The sequence below is a fragment of the Mesocricetus auratus genome, unplaced genomic scaffold (assembly GCF_017639785.1).
Source record: "Mesocricetus auratus isolate SY011 unplaced genomic scaffold, BCM_Maur_2.0 Super-Scaffold_4256, whole genome shotgun sequence".
Taxonomy (NCBI): domain Eukaryota; kingdom Metazoa; phylum Chordata; class Mammalia; order Rodentia; family Cricetidae; genus Mesocricetus; species Mesocricetus auratus.
In genome coordinates this window covers 132,231,628-132,248,530 of record NW_024429182.1, presented here as the reverse complement: position 1 = coordinate 132,248,530, position 16,903 = coordinate 132,231,628, and the positions used below count along the sequence as shown (strand labels likewise).

Here is a 16,903-nt window from a genome sequence, read left to right as displayed (position 1 = left end):
CTGCAGGTTTTATCGGTGGACAGAGGGTCTGTGTAAGCCCCCAGTGTGAAAAAAAGCTGGACCATCTGCCTTTGAGTCTACTCTCCTTTCTCCTTCACTGTGTGGTCTACATTCCACATCAAGAGAGCTCATGCCATCAAAGGAGGCCAGCTGTGAGTCAGAAGTCCAGTTAAGTAAAGAAGAGTGCTAGTCCAGGAAAGTAAAAGCAAATTCAAAAGAGGAGATCAGAAGAGGGAAATAGAAATGTTATAAGAGGAAGGTAGGTGACATGTGACAGTGTAGAAAGTGCTCAGTCTACTTCAGTCTAATATGCATCTGTTGCCCTGAAATCACCACACATAAAAGATGGCTTCATGGAGATCAGCCCCTCCAAGACCCCAACCCAGCGAGCCCAGCTTCAGGTGAGATTGGGTCTCCAGCGGGGGACCGCCCGCCCATCACCCATCCCCCTCCATCTTTGGGGCCGCTCCTGGCTTCCAGAAGAGCCGCCCACACAGGAAAGAGATCAGCCCCTCCAAGACCCCAACCCAGCGAGCCCAGCTTCAGGTGAGATTGGGTCTCCAGCGGGGGACCGCCCGCCCATCACCCATCCCCCTCCATCTTCGGGCCGCTCCCGGCTTCCAGAAGAGCCGCCCACACAGGAAAGAGATCAGCCCCTCCAAGACCCCAACCCAGCGAGCCCAGCTTCAGGAAAGACATCAACCCCTCCAAGTCCCAACCCCAGGGAGTCCAGCTTCAGGAAAGAGATCAGCCCCTCCAAGACCCCAACCCCAGCGAGTCCAGCTTCAGCATCCCCAGCTTCAGCTGCAGTAAGGAAGGAGACCAGAGGAGACGGAAAGACCCCAACAGCACCCACAGGAAGAAGAGATGGGAAGAAGACAGAATAAGAGATCACTCAGCAATAGAAACACCAACATGACCCCACCAGAATCCAGGGATCCAACACCAGCAAGACCCGAAAAGCACTACATAGATGAACAAGAGGAGACAGACCTTAAAAATTATCTCATGAAGATGATGGAGACCCTCAAAGAAGAAACAAGGAAATCCCTTAAAGAAATAGAAGAAAAAACAAACAAAAAAATCCATGAAATGGGGGAAAAATTCAAGAAATAAACAAATCTCTCGAAGAATCTAAAGAGCACCAAGAAAAAACAACCAAGAAAATTAAGGAAACAGCTCAAACAGTTGAAGGATTGAAAGCTGAAATAGAAATGATAAAGAAAACACAGAATGAAGGGATGCTGGAAATAGAAAAGCTCGGTAAACGGTCTGGAACTACAGATGCAAGTATCACCAATAGAATACAAGAGATAGAAGAGAGAATCTCAGGTGTTGAAGACTCATTAGAGGATATAGAGTCGTCAACCAAAGAAAATCTCAAAACCAACAAATCCTTAACACAAAATATCCAGGAAATATGGGACACCGTGAAGAAGCCAAACCTGAGAATAATAGGTATAGAAGAAGGTGAAGAACTTCAACTTAAAGGTACAGAAAACATATTCAACAAAATCATAGAAGAAAACTTCCCTAACCTAAAGAAAGATATGCCTATGAAAGTACAAGAATCTTACAGAACACCAAATAGGCTTGACCAGAAAAAGAAGTCACCTCGCCATATAATAATCAAAACATCAAACCTACAGAGTAAAGAGAAAATATTAAGAGCAGCTAAAGAAAAAGGCCAAGTAACATACAAAGGCAGACCTATCCGAATTACACCTGACTTCTCAATGGAAACGATGAAAGCCAGAAGATCCTGGTCAGATGTCCTACAAACGCTAAGGGAACAAGGATGCCAGCCCAGACTACTATATCCAGCAAAGCTCTCAATTACCATAGATGGAGAAAACAAAATATTCCATGACAAAGCCAGATTTAAACAATACGTATCCATGAATCCAGCTCTACAGAAAATGCTAGAAGGAAAACCTAGAGCCAAGGAAGATAACTACATTCACAAAGACACAGGCAATATATAATCATACTTTACAAAACACCAAAAGAAAAAGGGAGGAGAAACTACACAAAATAACTTCACTAACAATAAATCAAGCGCAAACAAGGATCACCAATCAATGGTCATTAATATCCCTCAATGTCAACGGCCTCAACTTGCCTATAAAAAGACACAGACTAGCAGAATGGATACGAAGACAGAACCCTTCCTTCTGCTGCATACAAGAAACACATCTCAACACCAAAGACAGACGTTATCTCAGAGTAAAGGGCTGGGAAAAGATCTTCCAATCAAACGGCCCCAAGAAACAAGCGGGCGTAGCAATCCTAATATCTAACAAATTAGACTTCAAATTAAAATCAATCAAAAGAGATGAAGAAGGGCACTTCATATTCATCAAAGGAAAAATACATCAAGACGAAGTCTCGATTTTAAACATCTATGCCCCAAATACAAAGGCACCTACATTCGTGAAAGAAACATTACTAAAGCTCAAAATGCACATAAAATCTCACACACTAATAGTAGGAGACTTCAACACTCCGCTCTCACCGTTAGACAGGACCTCCAGACAGAAACTTAACAAAGAAACAAAAGAATTAATAGAAGTTATGACACAACTGGGTTTAACAGACATCTATAGAACACTCCACCCAAATACAAAGGGATATACCTTCTTCTCGGCACCACATGGAACCTTCTCTAAAATTGACCACATAATAGGAAACATAGCAAATCTCCACAGATACAAAAAATTGGAATAACCCCCTGCATCTTATCAGACCACCATGCATTAACATTAGAATTCAACAATAACACAAATCACAGAAACCCTACAAACTCATGGAGATTGAACAATGCACAATTGCACCATCCCTGGGTAAAGGAACAAATAAAAAAAGAAATTAAAGACTTCCTCGATTTCAATGAGAATGAAGACACAACATACACAAACTTATGGGACACTTTGAAAGCAGTGCTGAGAGGAAAGTTTATAGCACTAAGTGCCCACATGAAAAAACTGGAAAACAGTCATACTAGAGAATTAATAGCACAGCTGAATGTTCTAGAACAAAAAGAAGCAAACTCCCCCAGGAGGAGCAGACGCCAGGAAATAATCAAATTGAGGGCTGAAATCAATCAAGTAGAAACCAGGAAAACACTGAGAAGAATCAATGAAACAAAGAGTTGGTTCTTCGAGAAAATCAACAAAATAGACAAACCTCTGTCCAAACTAACCAAAAGACAGAGAGAGAACATGCTAATTAACAAAATCAGGGATGAAAAAGGGGACATAACAACGGACTCTGAGGAAATCAAGAGAATCATCAGGGCATACTTTGAAAATCTGTACTCCACAAAATTTGAAAATTTAAAGGAAATGGACAATTTCCTGGATAGATATCACTTGCCAAAACTAAATCAAGAACAGATAAATAATCTAAACAGACCTATAACCCCTAATGAAATAGAAGCAGTCATCAAAAGTCTCCCAAACAAAAAAAGCCCAGGCCCAGATGGCTTCAGTGCAGAATTCTACCAGAAATTCAAAGAAGAGCTCATTCCAATACTCGTCAAAGTATTCCACACAATAGAAGCAGGAGGCTCACTGCCAAACTCTTTCTACGAGGCTACAATTACCTTGATACCCAAGCCACACAAAGACACCACTAAGAAAGAGAACTATAGACCAATTTCCCTCATGAACATTGATGCAAAAATACTCAATAAAATACTTGCAAACCGGATTCAAGAACACATCAGAAAAATCATCCACCATGATCAAGTAGGCTTCATTCCAGGAATGCAGGGATGGTTTAACATTAGAAAATCTATCAATGTAATCCACCATATTAACAATCTGCAAAAGAAAAACCACATGATCATCTCACTAGATGCTGAAAAAGCCTTTGACAAAATCCAGCACCCCTTCATGATAAAGGTCCTAGAGAGATCAGGGATAACAGGAACGTACCTGAATATAATTAAAGCAATATACAGTAAACCAACAGCTAACATCAAACTAAATGGAGAGAAACTCAAAGCAATTCCTCTAAAATCAGGAACAAGACAAGGCTGTCCACTCTCTCCATATCTCTTCAATATTGTACTTGAAGTTCTAGCTACAGCAATAAGACAACAAAAGGAGATAAAGGGGATACAAATAGGAAAAGAAGAAGTCAAACTTTCACTATTTGCAGATGATATGATAGTTTACATAAGTGACCCAAAAACTCCGCAAGGTTACTCCTAGAGCTGATAAACACCTTCAGCAATGTGGCAGGATACAAGGTAAACTCAAAAAAATCAGTGGCCCTATTATATACAGAAGATGAAGTGACTGAGAAAGAAATCAGAGAAACATCACCTTTTACAATAGCCAAAAACAGCATCAAATATCTGGGGATAATGTTAACCAAGGAAGTGAAGGACCTGTATATCAAGAACTTTGTGTCTTTGAAGAAAGAAATCAAAGAAGATACCAGAAAATGGAAAGATCTCCCATGCTCTTGGATTGGTAGGATCAACATAATAAAAATGGCAATCTTGCCAAAAGCAGTCTACAGATTCAATGCAATCCCTATCAAAATTCCATCACAATTCTTCAAGGACCTGGAAAGAACATTAATCAACTTTATATGGAAAAACAAAAGGCCCAGGATAGCCAAAACATCCCTATACAATAGAGGAACTTCAGGAGGCATCACCATACCTGACTTCAAGCTCTATTATAGAGCTATAGTCCTGAAAACAGCTTGGTATTGGCACAAAAATAGGCAGGTAGACCAATGGAACCGAATCGAAAGCCCTAATTTTAACCCACACACCTATGAACACCTGATTTTTGACAAAGAAGCTAAAACTGTACAGTGGAAAAAAGAAAGCATCTTCAACAAATGGTGCTGGCATAACTGGGTACTGGTATGCAGAAGACTGCAGATAGATCCATGTTTATCGCCTTGTACAAAACTTAAGTCCAAATGGATCAAAGATCTCAACATACATCCAGCCACACTGAAACTTTTAGAAGAGAAAGTGGGAGATACTCTTCAACGAGTTGGTACAGGAGACCACTTCCTAAACATAACACCAGTGGCACAGGCACTGAGATCGACAATTAACAAATGGGACCTTTTGAAACTAAAAAGCTTCTGTAAGGCAAAGGACACAGTCAAAAAGACAAAAAGGCAGGCCACAGAATGGGAAAAGATATTCACTAACCCTACATCTGACAGAGGGCTAATCTCCAAAATTTACAAAGAACTCAAGAAACAAGTCTCCAAAACACCAAAGGATCCACTTGAAAGGTGGGGTACAGAGCTAAATAGAGAATTCTCAGTAGAGGAGGCTAAAATGGCCAAGAGACACTTAAGAAAGTGCTCAACATCCTTAGCCATCAGGGAAATGCAAATCAAAACAACTCTGAGATACCATCTTACTCCTGTCAGAATGGCTAGAATCAAAAACACCGAAGACAATTTATGCTGGAGAGGATGTGGAGAGAGAGGAACACTCCTCCACTGCTGGTGGGAATGCCGACTCATACAGCCTCTTTGGAAATCAGTATGGAGATTCCTCAGGAAAATGGGAATTAATCTACCACTAGACCCAGCAATTCCACTCTTAGGCATTTATCCAAATGAGGCAGGTTCATACAACAAGGGCATCTGCTCCACTATGTTCATAGCAGCATTGTTTGTAATAGCCAGAACCTGGAAGCAACCTAGATGCCCCTCAACTGAAGAGTGGATAGAGAAAATGTGGTACATTTACACAATGGAGTATTACTCGGCAGAAAAAAACAATGGAATCTTGAAATTTGCAGGGAAATGGATAGCACTGGAAGAAACCATCCTGAGTGAGGTAACCCAGTCGCAAAAAGACAAACATGGTATGTACTCACTTATATATGGATTTTAGACATGGATCAGGATAGTGCCAGTCTGCACTTCCACAGATAGAGAGTCTGGGAAACAGGAAAGAACCTAAAAGATATGCATATATGCATAGTACCCAAGAGAAGAGGATGGAGACAAGATCCTCTGAATGGATGGGGAACACGGCGAGGGGAGGGGGAGTGGGACCTGGGAAGAATAGAGGGGGTAAAGAGGAAGGGAGTTGGTCATGGGGGAACAGGAAGTTGAGGGGGTGGGGGTAGAATAGGGGGAAGAGGGAATCATAGGATCGAAGACAGATCAGGCACCAGAGTGACCTCGAGTGATCTAAAGGTATAACATCAATTGGCAAGCTAAGCAATAGTGGAGGGACCACCTCGAATGCCCATTCCTGATAATGAACTTGATGTCTATAACCATCCGGGAGCCTTCATCCTGTGACTGATGGAAGCAGAGGCAAACACACAACTAATCACTGAACTGAACCCAAGGAACCCAGTGACAGAGAGGAGTGATGAGCAAATTGGCAAAGAATGGGCTGGCAAAACCAGCAGAGACAGCTGATCTGAACAGGGGAGTGCTCTTGGACCCCAGACCAACAGTGGGGACGCCAGCATGGGACTGATCTGGACCCCCCAAAAGTGAGTGTCAGCGAGAAGGCCTGGGCAACCTATGGGGCCCTGAGCTGTGGATCAGTGTCTATCCCTGGTATACAAACTGTCTTCATGTGCCTATAGCACAAAGAGAGATGCTCTCTCAGCCTGGACTCTTAGGGGAGTGCCTTGACCCTACCAAGAGTAAAATGACAGACTCTAGATATCCCCTATGTGGAAGGATTTGGCAATACGGTGGGAGGGAGGGGGGAAGGGGAGTGCGGGAAGAGGGGAGGGAGAGGGAACTGGGATTGACATGTAAAACAAGCTATTTAAAATTAAAATAAAAAATGAAAAAAAAAAGATGGCTTCATTACATGGATTTCCCTTTCCTGTCCTGAACTGTCATATGTGGCTTATGGGACTGCCTCAGGCACTGCTGGTCAACAGCCAACAGGAAGGGAAGTCAGAGAGCAGCTAAGGGTCATGAGGTCACTTGGGCTTTTTATCTGTCACTTCTACTCATGTCCCGCTGACCTGAACTTAGCCAGATGGTACATGCAACTTCTTCAGAGACTGGTGAATATAGTTTGTGTCCTGCTGAAATAAGAAACATTTTTATAACTAAAAGGGTGATTTTTTTATTGATTTATTTTTTGGGATTTATTTTATGTGTTATTTCCTGCATGTATGTCTGTGCATCCCGTGCATGCAGCTAGTGTCTGTGGAGGCCAGCAAGGGGCATAGGACCCCCTGGAACTGGGTTTACAGACAGTTGTGAACCACCATGTGAGCACTGAAAACTGAACTCCAGGCCCTCTGGAAGAGCAGAAAGTTCTCAACCACTGAGCCATCTCTCCAGCCCCAACTTAGCATTTTTAAAAACAGGTATTGCCAAGATAGCCTTCCCTTCTTTCTGAATGGAGAGATACTATAAGATGGAGACAACGGAGAACTGGGATTTCTCTCAGAGCTGTGGCATTGTCAGATAGTGGTGTCACAAGATGGGGTGAGCTTAGTTCCTCAGAGCAGGTGGAGCAAAATTTCCTGCCTTTCCTTGAACAGAAAACATATTTGTGAGTGTAAATATTGAGATTTCAGCCTCAGTGTATTACAGGACTGTAACTGAAATATTCTGTTCCTGGCTGAAGGACTTGAGTCTTGAACTGTCTTCTAAAGAACAGAATGTGGTAAAGTTGATCCAAAGCCCTCTCTGTGGCCAGCATTCCAGTTCCTACGGCCGTATGGCAAAGTGGCATCAATGGCACCATTTTGTTTGCTCAGGAGCATGTGTCGGGGAGCTGGAGCACTACTGCACAGTCCCTGCTCAAGGTTTCTTGTGACACATGTCAACAGTGACCACAGTGCCTTCCCATGCCTCTCCCATGTGACTGTAACTGAGTGGACACTTGCAGCTCAATTGAACTTTTAGTAGGAGGGCCTAGAGGAAACCTCCTTGGCTTGACAAACTAAGTGTAGCTTGAGGATAACTGGATTTCGTTCGTTCGTTCGTTCGTTCGTTCGTTCGTTCGTTCGTTCGTTCGTTCGTTCCTTCCTTCCTTCCTTCCTTCCTTCCTTCCTTCCTTTCTTTCTTTCTTTCTTTCTTTCTTTCTTTCTTTCTTTCTTTCTTTCTTTCTTTCTTTCTTCCTGAGTTTATGTGTGTGTCCCCACAAAATTAGGGAGGACTGTGGGGCCTGTTCTGATGGCACCTTCTGCCCTCGCCTGTTGGTAATAGGCAGGTTTGAAGAAGGCCTTTTTTTTGAGAGCAAGTCCCTAGATCCTGCCTTTTTAAAAAATGCATATGAATGTTTTGGCTGCGTGTAAATATGCACCTGATATCTAAAGAGGATTGAAGAGGGCATAGAGGGCACTGGATCCTTTAGAATTTCAGTTACAGGTGATTGTGAGCTGCCATGTGAGTGCCAGGAACTGATTTTCTGGAAGAGTAAGTGTGCTCCTAACTGCTTAGTCATCTTTCTAGCTGCTAGATCCTGACTTTTAATTGGGAGAGCCATGCTTTCAAAGTGTTGTAATCATGAATGTGCTCTGAGCAAAAGGCCAATGTGAAGTTTTTTAAGCTATAAAATGATTTGAGTTTCTAATTACCTGTAATAGGGAAGTTGGGACCAACAGCATTCACATATGCAAGAAGCAACAATGTGTCTAGTCTTTGTGAACATAAGACTCAAGATTGTTGAAACTTGACAAGGTAGAAGGTTCCTGAACACCACATCACACACACACACACACACACACACACACACACACACACACACACACACACACACACAAAATGGGTTTCCTCAGTTTTCTCCTGCAGTTTGGTCATATACATCATTGATTATGTATATATGTATGTATGTGTGTATGTATGTATGTGTGTATATATATATATGTACACATATATGTGTATATATATATATATCTTTGTTGCATTACTTTTATGGGGAGATATGTAAGAAGAAATGTCTCTCTGAACTCAAGGACACCCACAACCCAAAGAGTAACCAACTCATCCAACTCCACTTTGAGTAGAACGAGTTTAATTTACCAGGTGGTAGATAGATGACTATTTGCAAAGTTGCCAGCACTCTGCCTACCAATCCCTTATTTTACATGTCTCCCATGCTACAGCAAAATTAACACCATAGACTTAGAGCAACACCTGGTATTAAAGCAGTGGAAGTAGCATAGGCTTAGCTAGCAGGGCACTAGCAAACTCAGACTCGGACCACACAAAGTTTGTGTTCCCTCTGTCCTTGCTCTTACTGGGGATTCCCTTGGCCTTAGAAAACACTGTCCTATGGAAGGGTGGCTTTGTTTTTATGCACTCTGGAAGATAGGCAGCTTGGTGCAGCTGGATGCAAAATGGAGGCACTCTGGGTGGGATTTGTAGAACTACGCATCTGTAAGTTGTTGGGGGAATATTATGCTAAGGTGTGTTACTTATGTTTATGTTGCATTTGTTTAACTCTGTGAAGCTATGTTACTGTGCCTGTCTGAAATACCTGCGGGTCTAATAAAGAGCTAGATGGCCAATAGCAAGGCAGGAGAGAAAAATATGCAGGAAAAAAGGATAAATATGAGAAGAAAAGGAGAAGGAATGAGAGAGAAAGAGGATGACTTTAGGGGCCAGCCGCCCAGCTACACAGCCAGACATGGAGTAAGAAGGAGAGAAAAGGTATACAGGAACAGAGAAAGATAAAAGCCCCAAGGCCAAGGATAGATGGGATAGTTTAAGAAAAGCTGGCAAGAAACAAGCCAAGCTAAGGCGGACATGCATAAGTAAGAATAAACCTCCATGTATGATTTGTTTGGGATCTGGGCCCCACAAAAAGCCAAAAGAGTAAAAGAAAACATCACACAACATTTTTGTGTACCAACGTGGGCCTGTATTTCCATGCAGGGCCTGAGAAAGCTGGGGGGGGGGCGGACGGGACAAAAAGCATACAGCTCTTTAAGAGTTTCTGCCTGCTGGTGAGCTCTTGAGAAACCAGTACATTAAGAAGAACAACAAAAAATAAAAAGTAAAGTTGCCTACTCAGTGAAAGCATCAGCATTCTCGCACTGTAGGAAGGTTGAATGCAGCTCCTGGTGAGACGAACCTCCGGCTGGATGCGGCAGAGCCAGGCAAGAGAGTTGCTCAGAGGATCCAGGGGTAGTTTAACAGTCTAAAGTTTGCTCAGGCACAAAAACAAAAAACCCTAAAAGGTACACAGCCATAGAGGTGCAGGTGGAAAAAACTTCTCAATAGGTTCCAGTGTGTTTTACAATGGGAAAGAAATAGTTTAAAAAATAAAGTCTTTAAGGAGAGTAAAGTAATATAAAAGAAAAAGCCATGTAAAGATGGGAAATACACAGGGAGTCTGGATCCTGTGTGCTGTTGTGTTGGTTCTGAATTGTTTGAATGCTGATAAGCGGACAACAGCTGCTATGAACATCACACAACAGTAAGTGTTCATAGTTCTTCTCTAACTTGTAGGTCTTTTGCCATTTCTTTCATAATATCATCCCTTCTTTTGTCATCATAAATATACCCATTGGAGAAATGGATTTCTTCTAGTACCATGTGTTCTTTCTCACTGGGACCCCATTCATAACCTCTGATTTCATAGTTTCTGCTGTGAACACATTTTATGGCTCTAGTAGTGTGAGAAATCAGCATCTGTTGATTGTAACCTGCCAAGTTTCTGGTACTATGTGACACAAATTAACAGATGAGACAAAACCCTATACAGTGAGTGGAAAACACACATGTTAAGAGGTCCACACAGGATTGATACGTGGAGTACAATAACCTCTGCAGTGTGAGGGAGAGAGAGAGAGAGAGAGAGAGAGAGAGAGAGAGAGAGAGAGAGAGAGAGAGAGTGTGTGTGTGTGTGTGTGTGTGTGTTGGGGAGTAGAGGTTACCTAGCGTGGCGGGGTCAGGGTTAGTGATGTGCAGAGTAGTAGATCGTTGCAGGAGGATATTATAGTTAGAACATCGGAAGGCAGAGACCAAGTGTCATGAGGTGTGTGCCCTCATGGGAGCTAGTGTGAGCCCATAGCCATGGAGGTAAATTCATTGGGCAAGTATGGGAAAGAGACAGGATAAGAAAGGTCTTCTACACACTAGGACTCATGGGTGCATAATTTGGGGGCCCAATTAAGATGAGGAGCCTTTGGTTTAGGGAGAGAGGCCTCCATGCAGGGGAGGTGTGTCATGGCATGATGAATGTGAGCTGAGTTGGACTGAGGAGTGCAGCCACAAGGGGTGAATGAGGAGGCAGCTCAGCCTGGTGGATCAGCGAGGGCAGCATAAAGACATTGCTGGGGTAGGGGCAGCAGAGACTGGGGTTCAAGCAGAGGGGTGAGTGTAGTGACATTAATGGGAACTGGGTGTTTGTACGGGAAGAATGTAAGTTTTGATTTAAAGGTGTTCTTACTCTTGCAGGCTGTCAAGAAAAAGTATGTAAGAAAAATAATTATTTTTAATGTAAGATATGTAAATGGTAAAAATATGCAGTACTGGTTACAGTTTTGGTGTTAGAATGGAGCTGTTTTCCTGTTCATGTTTTTTGTGTTCAGGTCCTTCTTCATTGAGTCCTATATACCTTGTGAAAGTTACGTAATTTTAAAGCAAAATGTTAGTGAAATAGTTTAGTTCCTTCATCCTGAGCAATGCTTTCCAATCAGGAAGAGAGAAATTCTACTTTCAAAAGTAGTTTCAGGGACCTAGAAAGATAGCTTAGTAAGCTTTGCCACACAAGTGTGGCAAGTGAGAGTAACTGAAGAAGACATTGACTTCTCGCTGGCACACAGCTACACAAATAATAATTTCAGTCTAGCCCAATGGTGTCTCACTTCTGTTATCCCATACACCCTATAGGCTAAGGCAGGAGCATCACTGGAGCCTACATGCTCAAGGATAGTCTGGGCAACATAGAGAAACAACCTTTAAAAACTCCATTTTCTTTTTTGCTTCTAATAACCCTCCTTAAGAAATCCTTCTGCTAGTGGCACCTGTCCCACTGTCTCCTAGATGTGGGGATTCATGGGATGGCAACATTTACAGAGAACAAGGCAAAGCAAAACAGGTGGACAGCTTGATGAGATTTCATTACATAGTAACACTGTTTTATAAGTGTATTTTATTACAGAGAAATAGGAAAGCACAGTATGCCATCATCCCCCTTGTCTTACTTGGGTTCCTATTGCTGTGAAGACACACGATGACCACAGCAACTCTTACAAAGGAGAACATTTAATTGAGGTGGTGGCTTACAGTTTCAGAGATTTAGTCCATTGTCATCACGGTGGGGAACATGACGGCATGGAGGCAGACATGGTGCTGGTTACATCCTGATCAGAAAACAACAGGAAGTGGACTGTGACACTGGAAGTAGCTTGAGCATAGGAGACCTCAAAGCCCACACCAAAGTGACACACTTCCTCTAATAAGGCCACACCTCCTAATAGTGCCACTCCTTATGGGGACCATTTTCTTCCAAACCACCACAACCCTCAAGAGCATATTCCCAGTGACCTAACTCCCTCCCATGAGGTCCCACTGATTCAAGGTTCTACCACCTCCTAATAGAGCTCTGTTCTAGAGATAGGCCTCTGGGGGATACTCAAGAGCAACACTGTAGCACCTATCATTAAAATCAGACTTTAAAGGTGGTTTACTGTCAGCTGGTGAACATGTCAGTGGAGCCCAGCTTTTGGGAAATGCTGGACACAACCACTACCAAACTTTGTAGCAAATAGGGAAATGTAGTGAAGAGACCGAGCAGAGGCTATAACAGGCTGCTCAGTCTTCTCTCAGAGATCAGGCCTCAGTTTCAGTTTCCTGAGACTGAACAAGCAGTTTCTAAGGAAAAGCCAAGAATAAAGGAGAGTCAATCTCCAACACCCCCAACAGCAAGGAGGAGGCCTGGTACATGCAGTACTAGGCCAGGCCAGGCCAGGCTGGAGCCAGCCTCCACTACAGCTCAAGGACAAGTACCAGGCCTGCCCTGACTAGCCCCAGCCAATTAGAATGTACTAATATGATGCCACTTGCTTAACCTAGTCATATCTAAAATGACCTAACTTTCAGTAAGGCATAAAAGAAGCCCCCACATCCTTCTCTTGTGGTCCTTGTCTTGCCTTTGTGTAGGATGCTTGGCCCCAGAATACTAGAATTAAAAAAAAATCTGTTGTTAAACCATCTTAAAGTAATTTCCAGCATGTCATTTTGCCCTTACCTATCAAATAGGTACTCACTAGATGATATTATGCCAATCAGCATTAAAGGCAGCTCTCTGAAATGAGTGTCTATATATACATACTTACAAAATAGAGTTATAAATGTCATTTTACAGTTGACTTCCTCTAACCTGTATTTAACAAGACCCAGTCATTACAAATGTGACTGACTTCTTCAGATTATTTGTTTTAAAGAGCATCTTATTATTAGTGTGATACATTGTCACAGTTACTGAACCAAGGTTGAGCTAATGTATAGATTTTTTTCAGATTTCCATACTTTTTATCTGGTGTCCTTTTGTTGTTGTGCCAGAATTTCATGTCTGATCCAGCTGTCATGTCTCCTTGGATTCTTCTTATCCATGACAGTTTCTCAGGCTTTCCTTGTGTTGGTGACCTTGACACACTGGAACCTTTTACAATGTCTGTCAGTGAGGGAGTTGTCTGATGTTTTTCTCCTGGTTGAACTGAGATTCTTGATTTGGAAATGTAGCTGCCATTCTTATTGTCACATGTCAATAAATGTAACACAGTAAACAAGACACTGTTAATGTCATTATTGACATATTTCTTTACTTTGCTCATTTACCTAAGAATCAGTTCATTTTACCACTATAAAGTAACCATTCCTTTTTCCCCTCCATACTATCTCTTTGGAATGTAGCCTCACTTAATAAATGGAAAGTTGCATCAGCCTGCACTTATGTCTATAGCTCCAGCTCTTGGTAGCTATTTGGATCTACCATAGAATTTAAAAATACTTTCTATTATCTGGGGTGGGAGAGGTGACTCAGCAGTGCTCAGCGGTTAAGAGCACTTGTTGCTCTTCTCGGGGCCTCCAGTTCTATTCCCAGCACCCACATGGCAGCTCACGACTGTAACTCCAGTTCTAGGGGATCCAACCCTCTTCTAGCCTCTGCAGGCAGTGGGCACACACATGGTGCACAGACATACAAGCAGACAGAACATGCATACACATGCAAATAACTCTACAAAAACTTCTAAGCTTTCTTATTTCCTATGGCTGAAAACTCATATCCCCCACTGTAACCCTAAAAGCAAATACTGTTCCAAGAAGCCCTGATCCAATAACTAGAGAACAGAATCAGAAACCAAGGTCTGGGTTTCTGAATTGCTTGTTACTTTTGGAGTGTCATTGGTTCTAAACCCTTTGACTAATGCATGTATCTGTATTTCTGTATGTAACCCTGCAGAATGGTTTGTCACTCAAAATCCCACACACTCTCACCGTCCCTTACAGCCTAAGTCATTATCACATGGAACTTCCAGTTTCCCCATCACTTGTCTGATCCTTCTCTCCAGCACTGCCAATAAATAAGAAGAAACTCAGCCTAGAATGGAAATCACAAGTTTGTGGTCTTAAGATAGAAGTAACATTTTGCTAGCAGCTTTGTAGTGTTTTTTGTTTCTAGTTTTAATGTCAGAGGTCATAACCAGGTAGGATTTGGCACTCGAGGGTGTGGTGTGGGGTGTGTGGGGGGAGTGCCAGGGGAGCTTTAGATCAGGGAAACATATTTGCTGAGTACCTACTAAGTGAAAACTTCTAAGAACTTAAGGGCCACCTTATTTTAGTTATTCACATGGTAGATGATTGTGTGGGTGATTTCCTCCACTGCAAAAAACAGCAGAGACAATGAATGCACTTGTAAAGACGAAAGGTGTATTCTGGCTCACTGGCGTGGAGCTCCTAGTCCATGACTTATTGTCTTCATTACTTCTTATAAGGCATCACGTCATGGCAAGAAGCAAAAGACACCAGGAGAGGACCAGCTGTGGCTCTACTGTCTCCTTCAAAGGCATAACTCTAATGCTCTGAGACTTCCCTCTAAGCCCTGCATACTAAAGGCTCACCATCTCCCCAACAGCGCCACTGGCAGAAGTGTTTACTAAAGAACCCTTGGACAACTTAAGATCCACATATAACACCTTTTTCCCCCCATTATGAATGGGAAACCCAACTCCCTCAGAAAATGTTTGTTAAATGTTAAAAGAAATAGCTAAAATATAATATACAGTGTAGATTGCAAAAAGAAACATCCACTAATGTGAAAGGTGTTTGGTGTTGCAGTTTTCATCTCTTTTTTGGTCCTGAAAATTTTAGGCTTATTTTGTGGGGTGCCTTTGTTTTGTTTTGGTGCTGAGGGTGGAACTCAGGGCTGCATATACTCTAGGCAAGTGTTCCAGGACTGAGTTCTTCCACCCCAGTCTATGTGATGCTTTAAGAATAGTCCTGTCCAAAGGCAGAGGAAACAGATAACACGAGCTCAAGACATGCAGCAGCATTTGGTATTCTATCATCTCAGATGTGCCCATATTTTTCTCCTTTTTCCAGGTGGACAATATAAATGCAGCTGTGATGGATTTGAAGAAAAAGAAGATTCGAAGTCTGAGTGATGAGGCCAAAATAGGAGCACATGGGAAACCGGTGATTTTCCTCCATCCCAAAGACTGCGGTGGGGTCCTTGTAGAACTGGAGCAAGCATAATTTATAACTGTGAGACACTTAATTGACCTGAACAAGCCTTATCAGTACTATCAGATGTATTATGCTACTGCTTTCACTACTTAAAACTTCAAATTAATTACAGAAAGATTAAAATATATGAACATGTATATACTTATGTATATTTGTTATTTAAAATTGGAGGAAACCTTAATTAGCAAATATTTGGCATTGTTAAAAAGGTATTCCTAGACCTGCACCCAACTTTTCCACTCAGACAGTCTCCCACATCCTTCTCTGGTGTCTGTCCCAGTGAATCTCCCTCCTCCTCCCAAATCATACCTTCTCCCCAGCCTACCAGATCTAGCCCAGGGCCTACATCAAGTGCTTCAGCCCTGTCTGTTCTGCGACTGATCTCTAGGCTTCTTCTAGAACCCTCCTACCTATCCAACAACTCAAAGGCCCTCTCACACTATATCAAACTATATCCAATGTTTGTACCCAGTCTGTAGGGTGAACCACCCCCAACACCATCTCTTCTTCTCTACTCTGTTTATATCAGATTTACAGCTAACCAAGAAACCCACATGTCCATATCCCATTGCAAAAATACCAACAATATGAAAGAGCCAGCCAGTCTCTTCTTTCCACAGCCTGCCAATGAGAATTTCCTAGGTGAGCTATAAGACACAATTTAAAAGAATAGTCATAAACCTCATCAAGGAATTTAAAGAGTTTAAAGAAGACACAAAATTAAAGAGAAAGAACTTAGGGGGGGGGGAACCAGAGTGATGCTCAAGAAAACACAAACACAAGACTGAGGAAATGACAAAGACAATCCAGGACTTGGGAATGGAATCCAACGAGGAAATAGAAACACTGAAGAGGAAATAGAAACACTGAAGAGGACTCAAGTTGAAATGAAGATACAAGTGAAAAACCCAGTAACTTATCTAAAAAGTTCAAAGGAAAGTCATACAAATAGAATGAATCAAGTAGAAGATAGATTATCTGGACTCAAAAGTAAAGCAGAGGATCTAGACCAAATAAACAAGGAATATGAGTACTTTACAAACAAACAAGCAAACAAGAAAGGAGCATGCAGAAAATTTTGAATTTCAGGCATAGACAAGAGAAAGTAATTCTAAGTCATAGACCAGATCTTCAACAAAATCTTGGAAGAAAACATCTCCAAAATAAGGAAAGACACACCCATACAGATAAAAGAAGCATACAGAGCATCAAATCAATACACAAG

The 16,903-nt window shown here is 42.1% G+C and overlaps 1 protein-coding gene across 1 annotated transcript in view; it reads left to right on the top strand.

Annotated features, from left to right (window-relative positions):
• The window catches only part of Mcee (methylmalonyl-CoA epimerase), a 35,239-nt gene extending 19,424 nt beyond the window's left edge, over window positions 1–15,815 (top strand). Inside the window, exon 3 of the mRNA XM_005084408.4 lies at window positions 15,535–15,815. Within this exon, the coding sequence (XP_005084465.1) occupies window positions 15,535–15,687 (153 nt within the window). The 3' untranslated portion in view covers window positions 15,688–15,815. The remainder of the gene's footprint in view (window positions 1–15,534) is intronic.
• The last annotated feature ends 1,088 nt before the right edge of the window (window positions 15,816–16,903 follow it).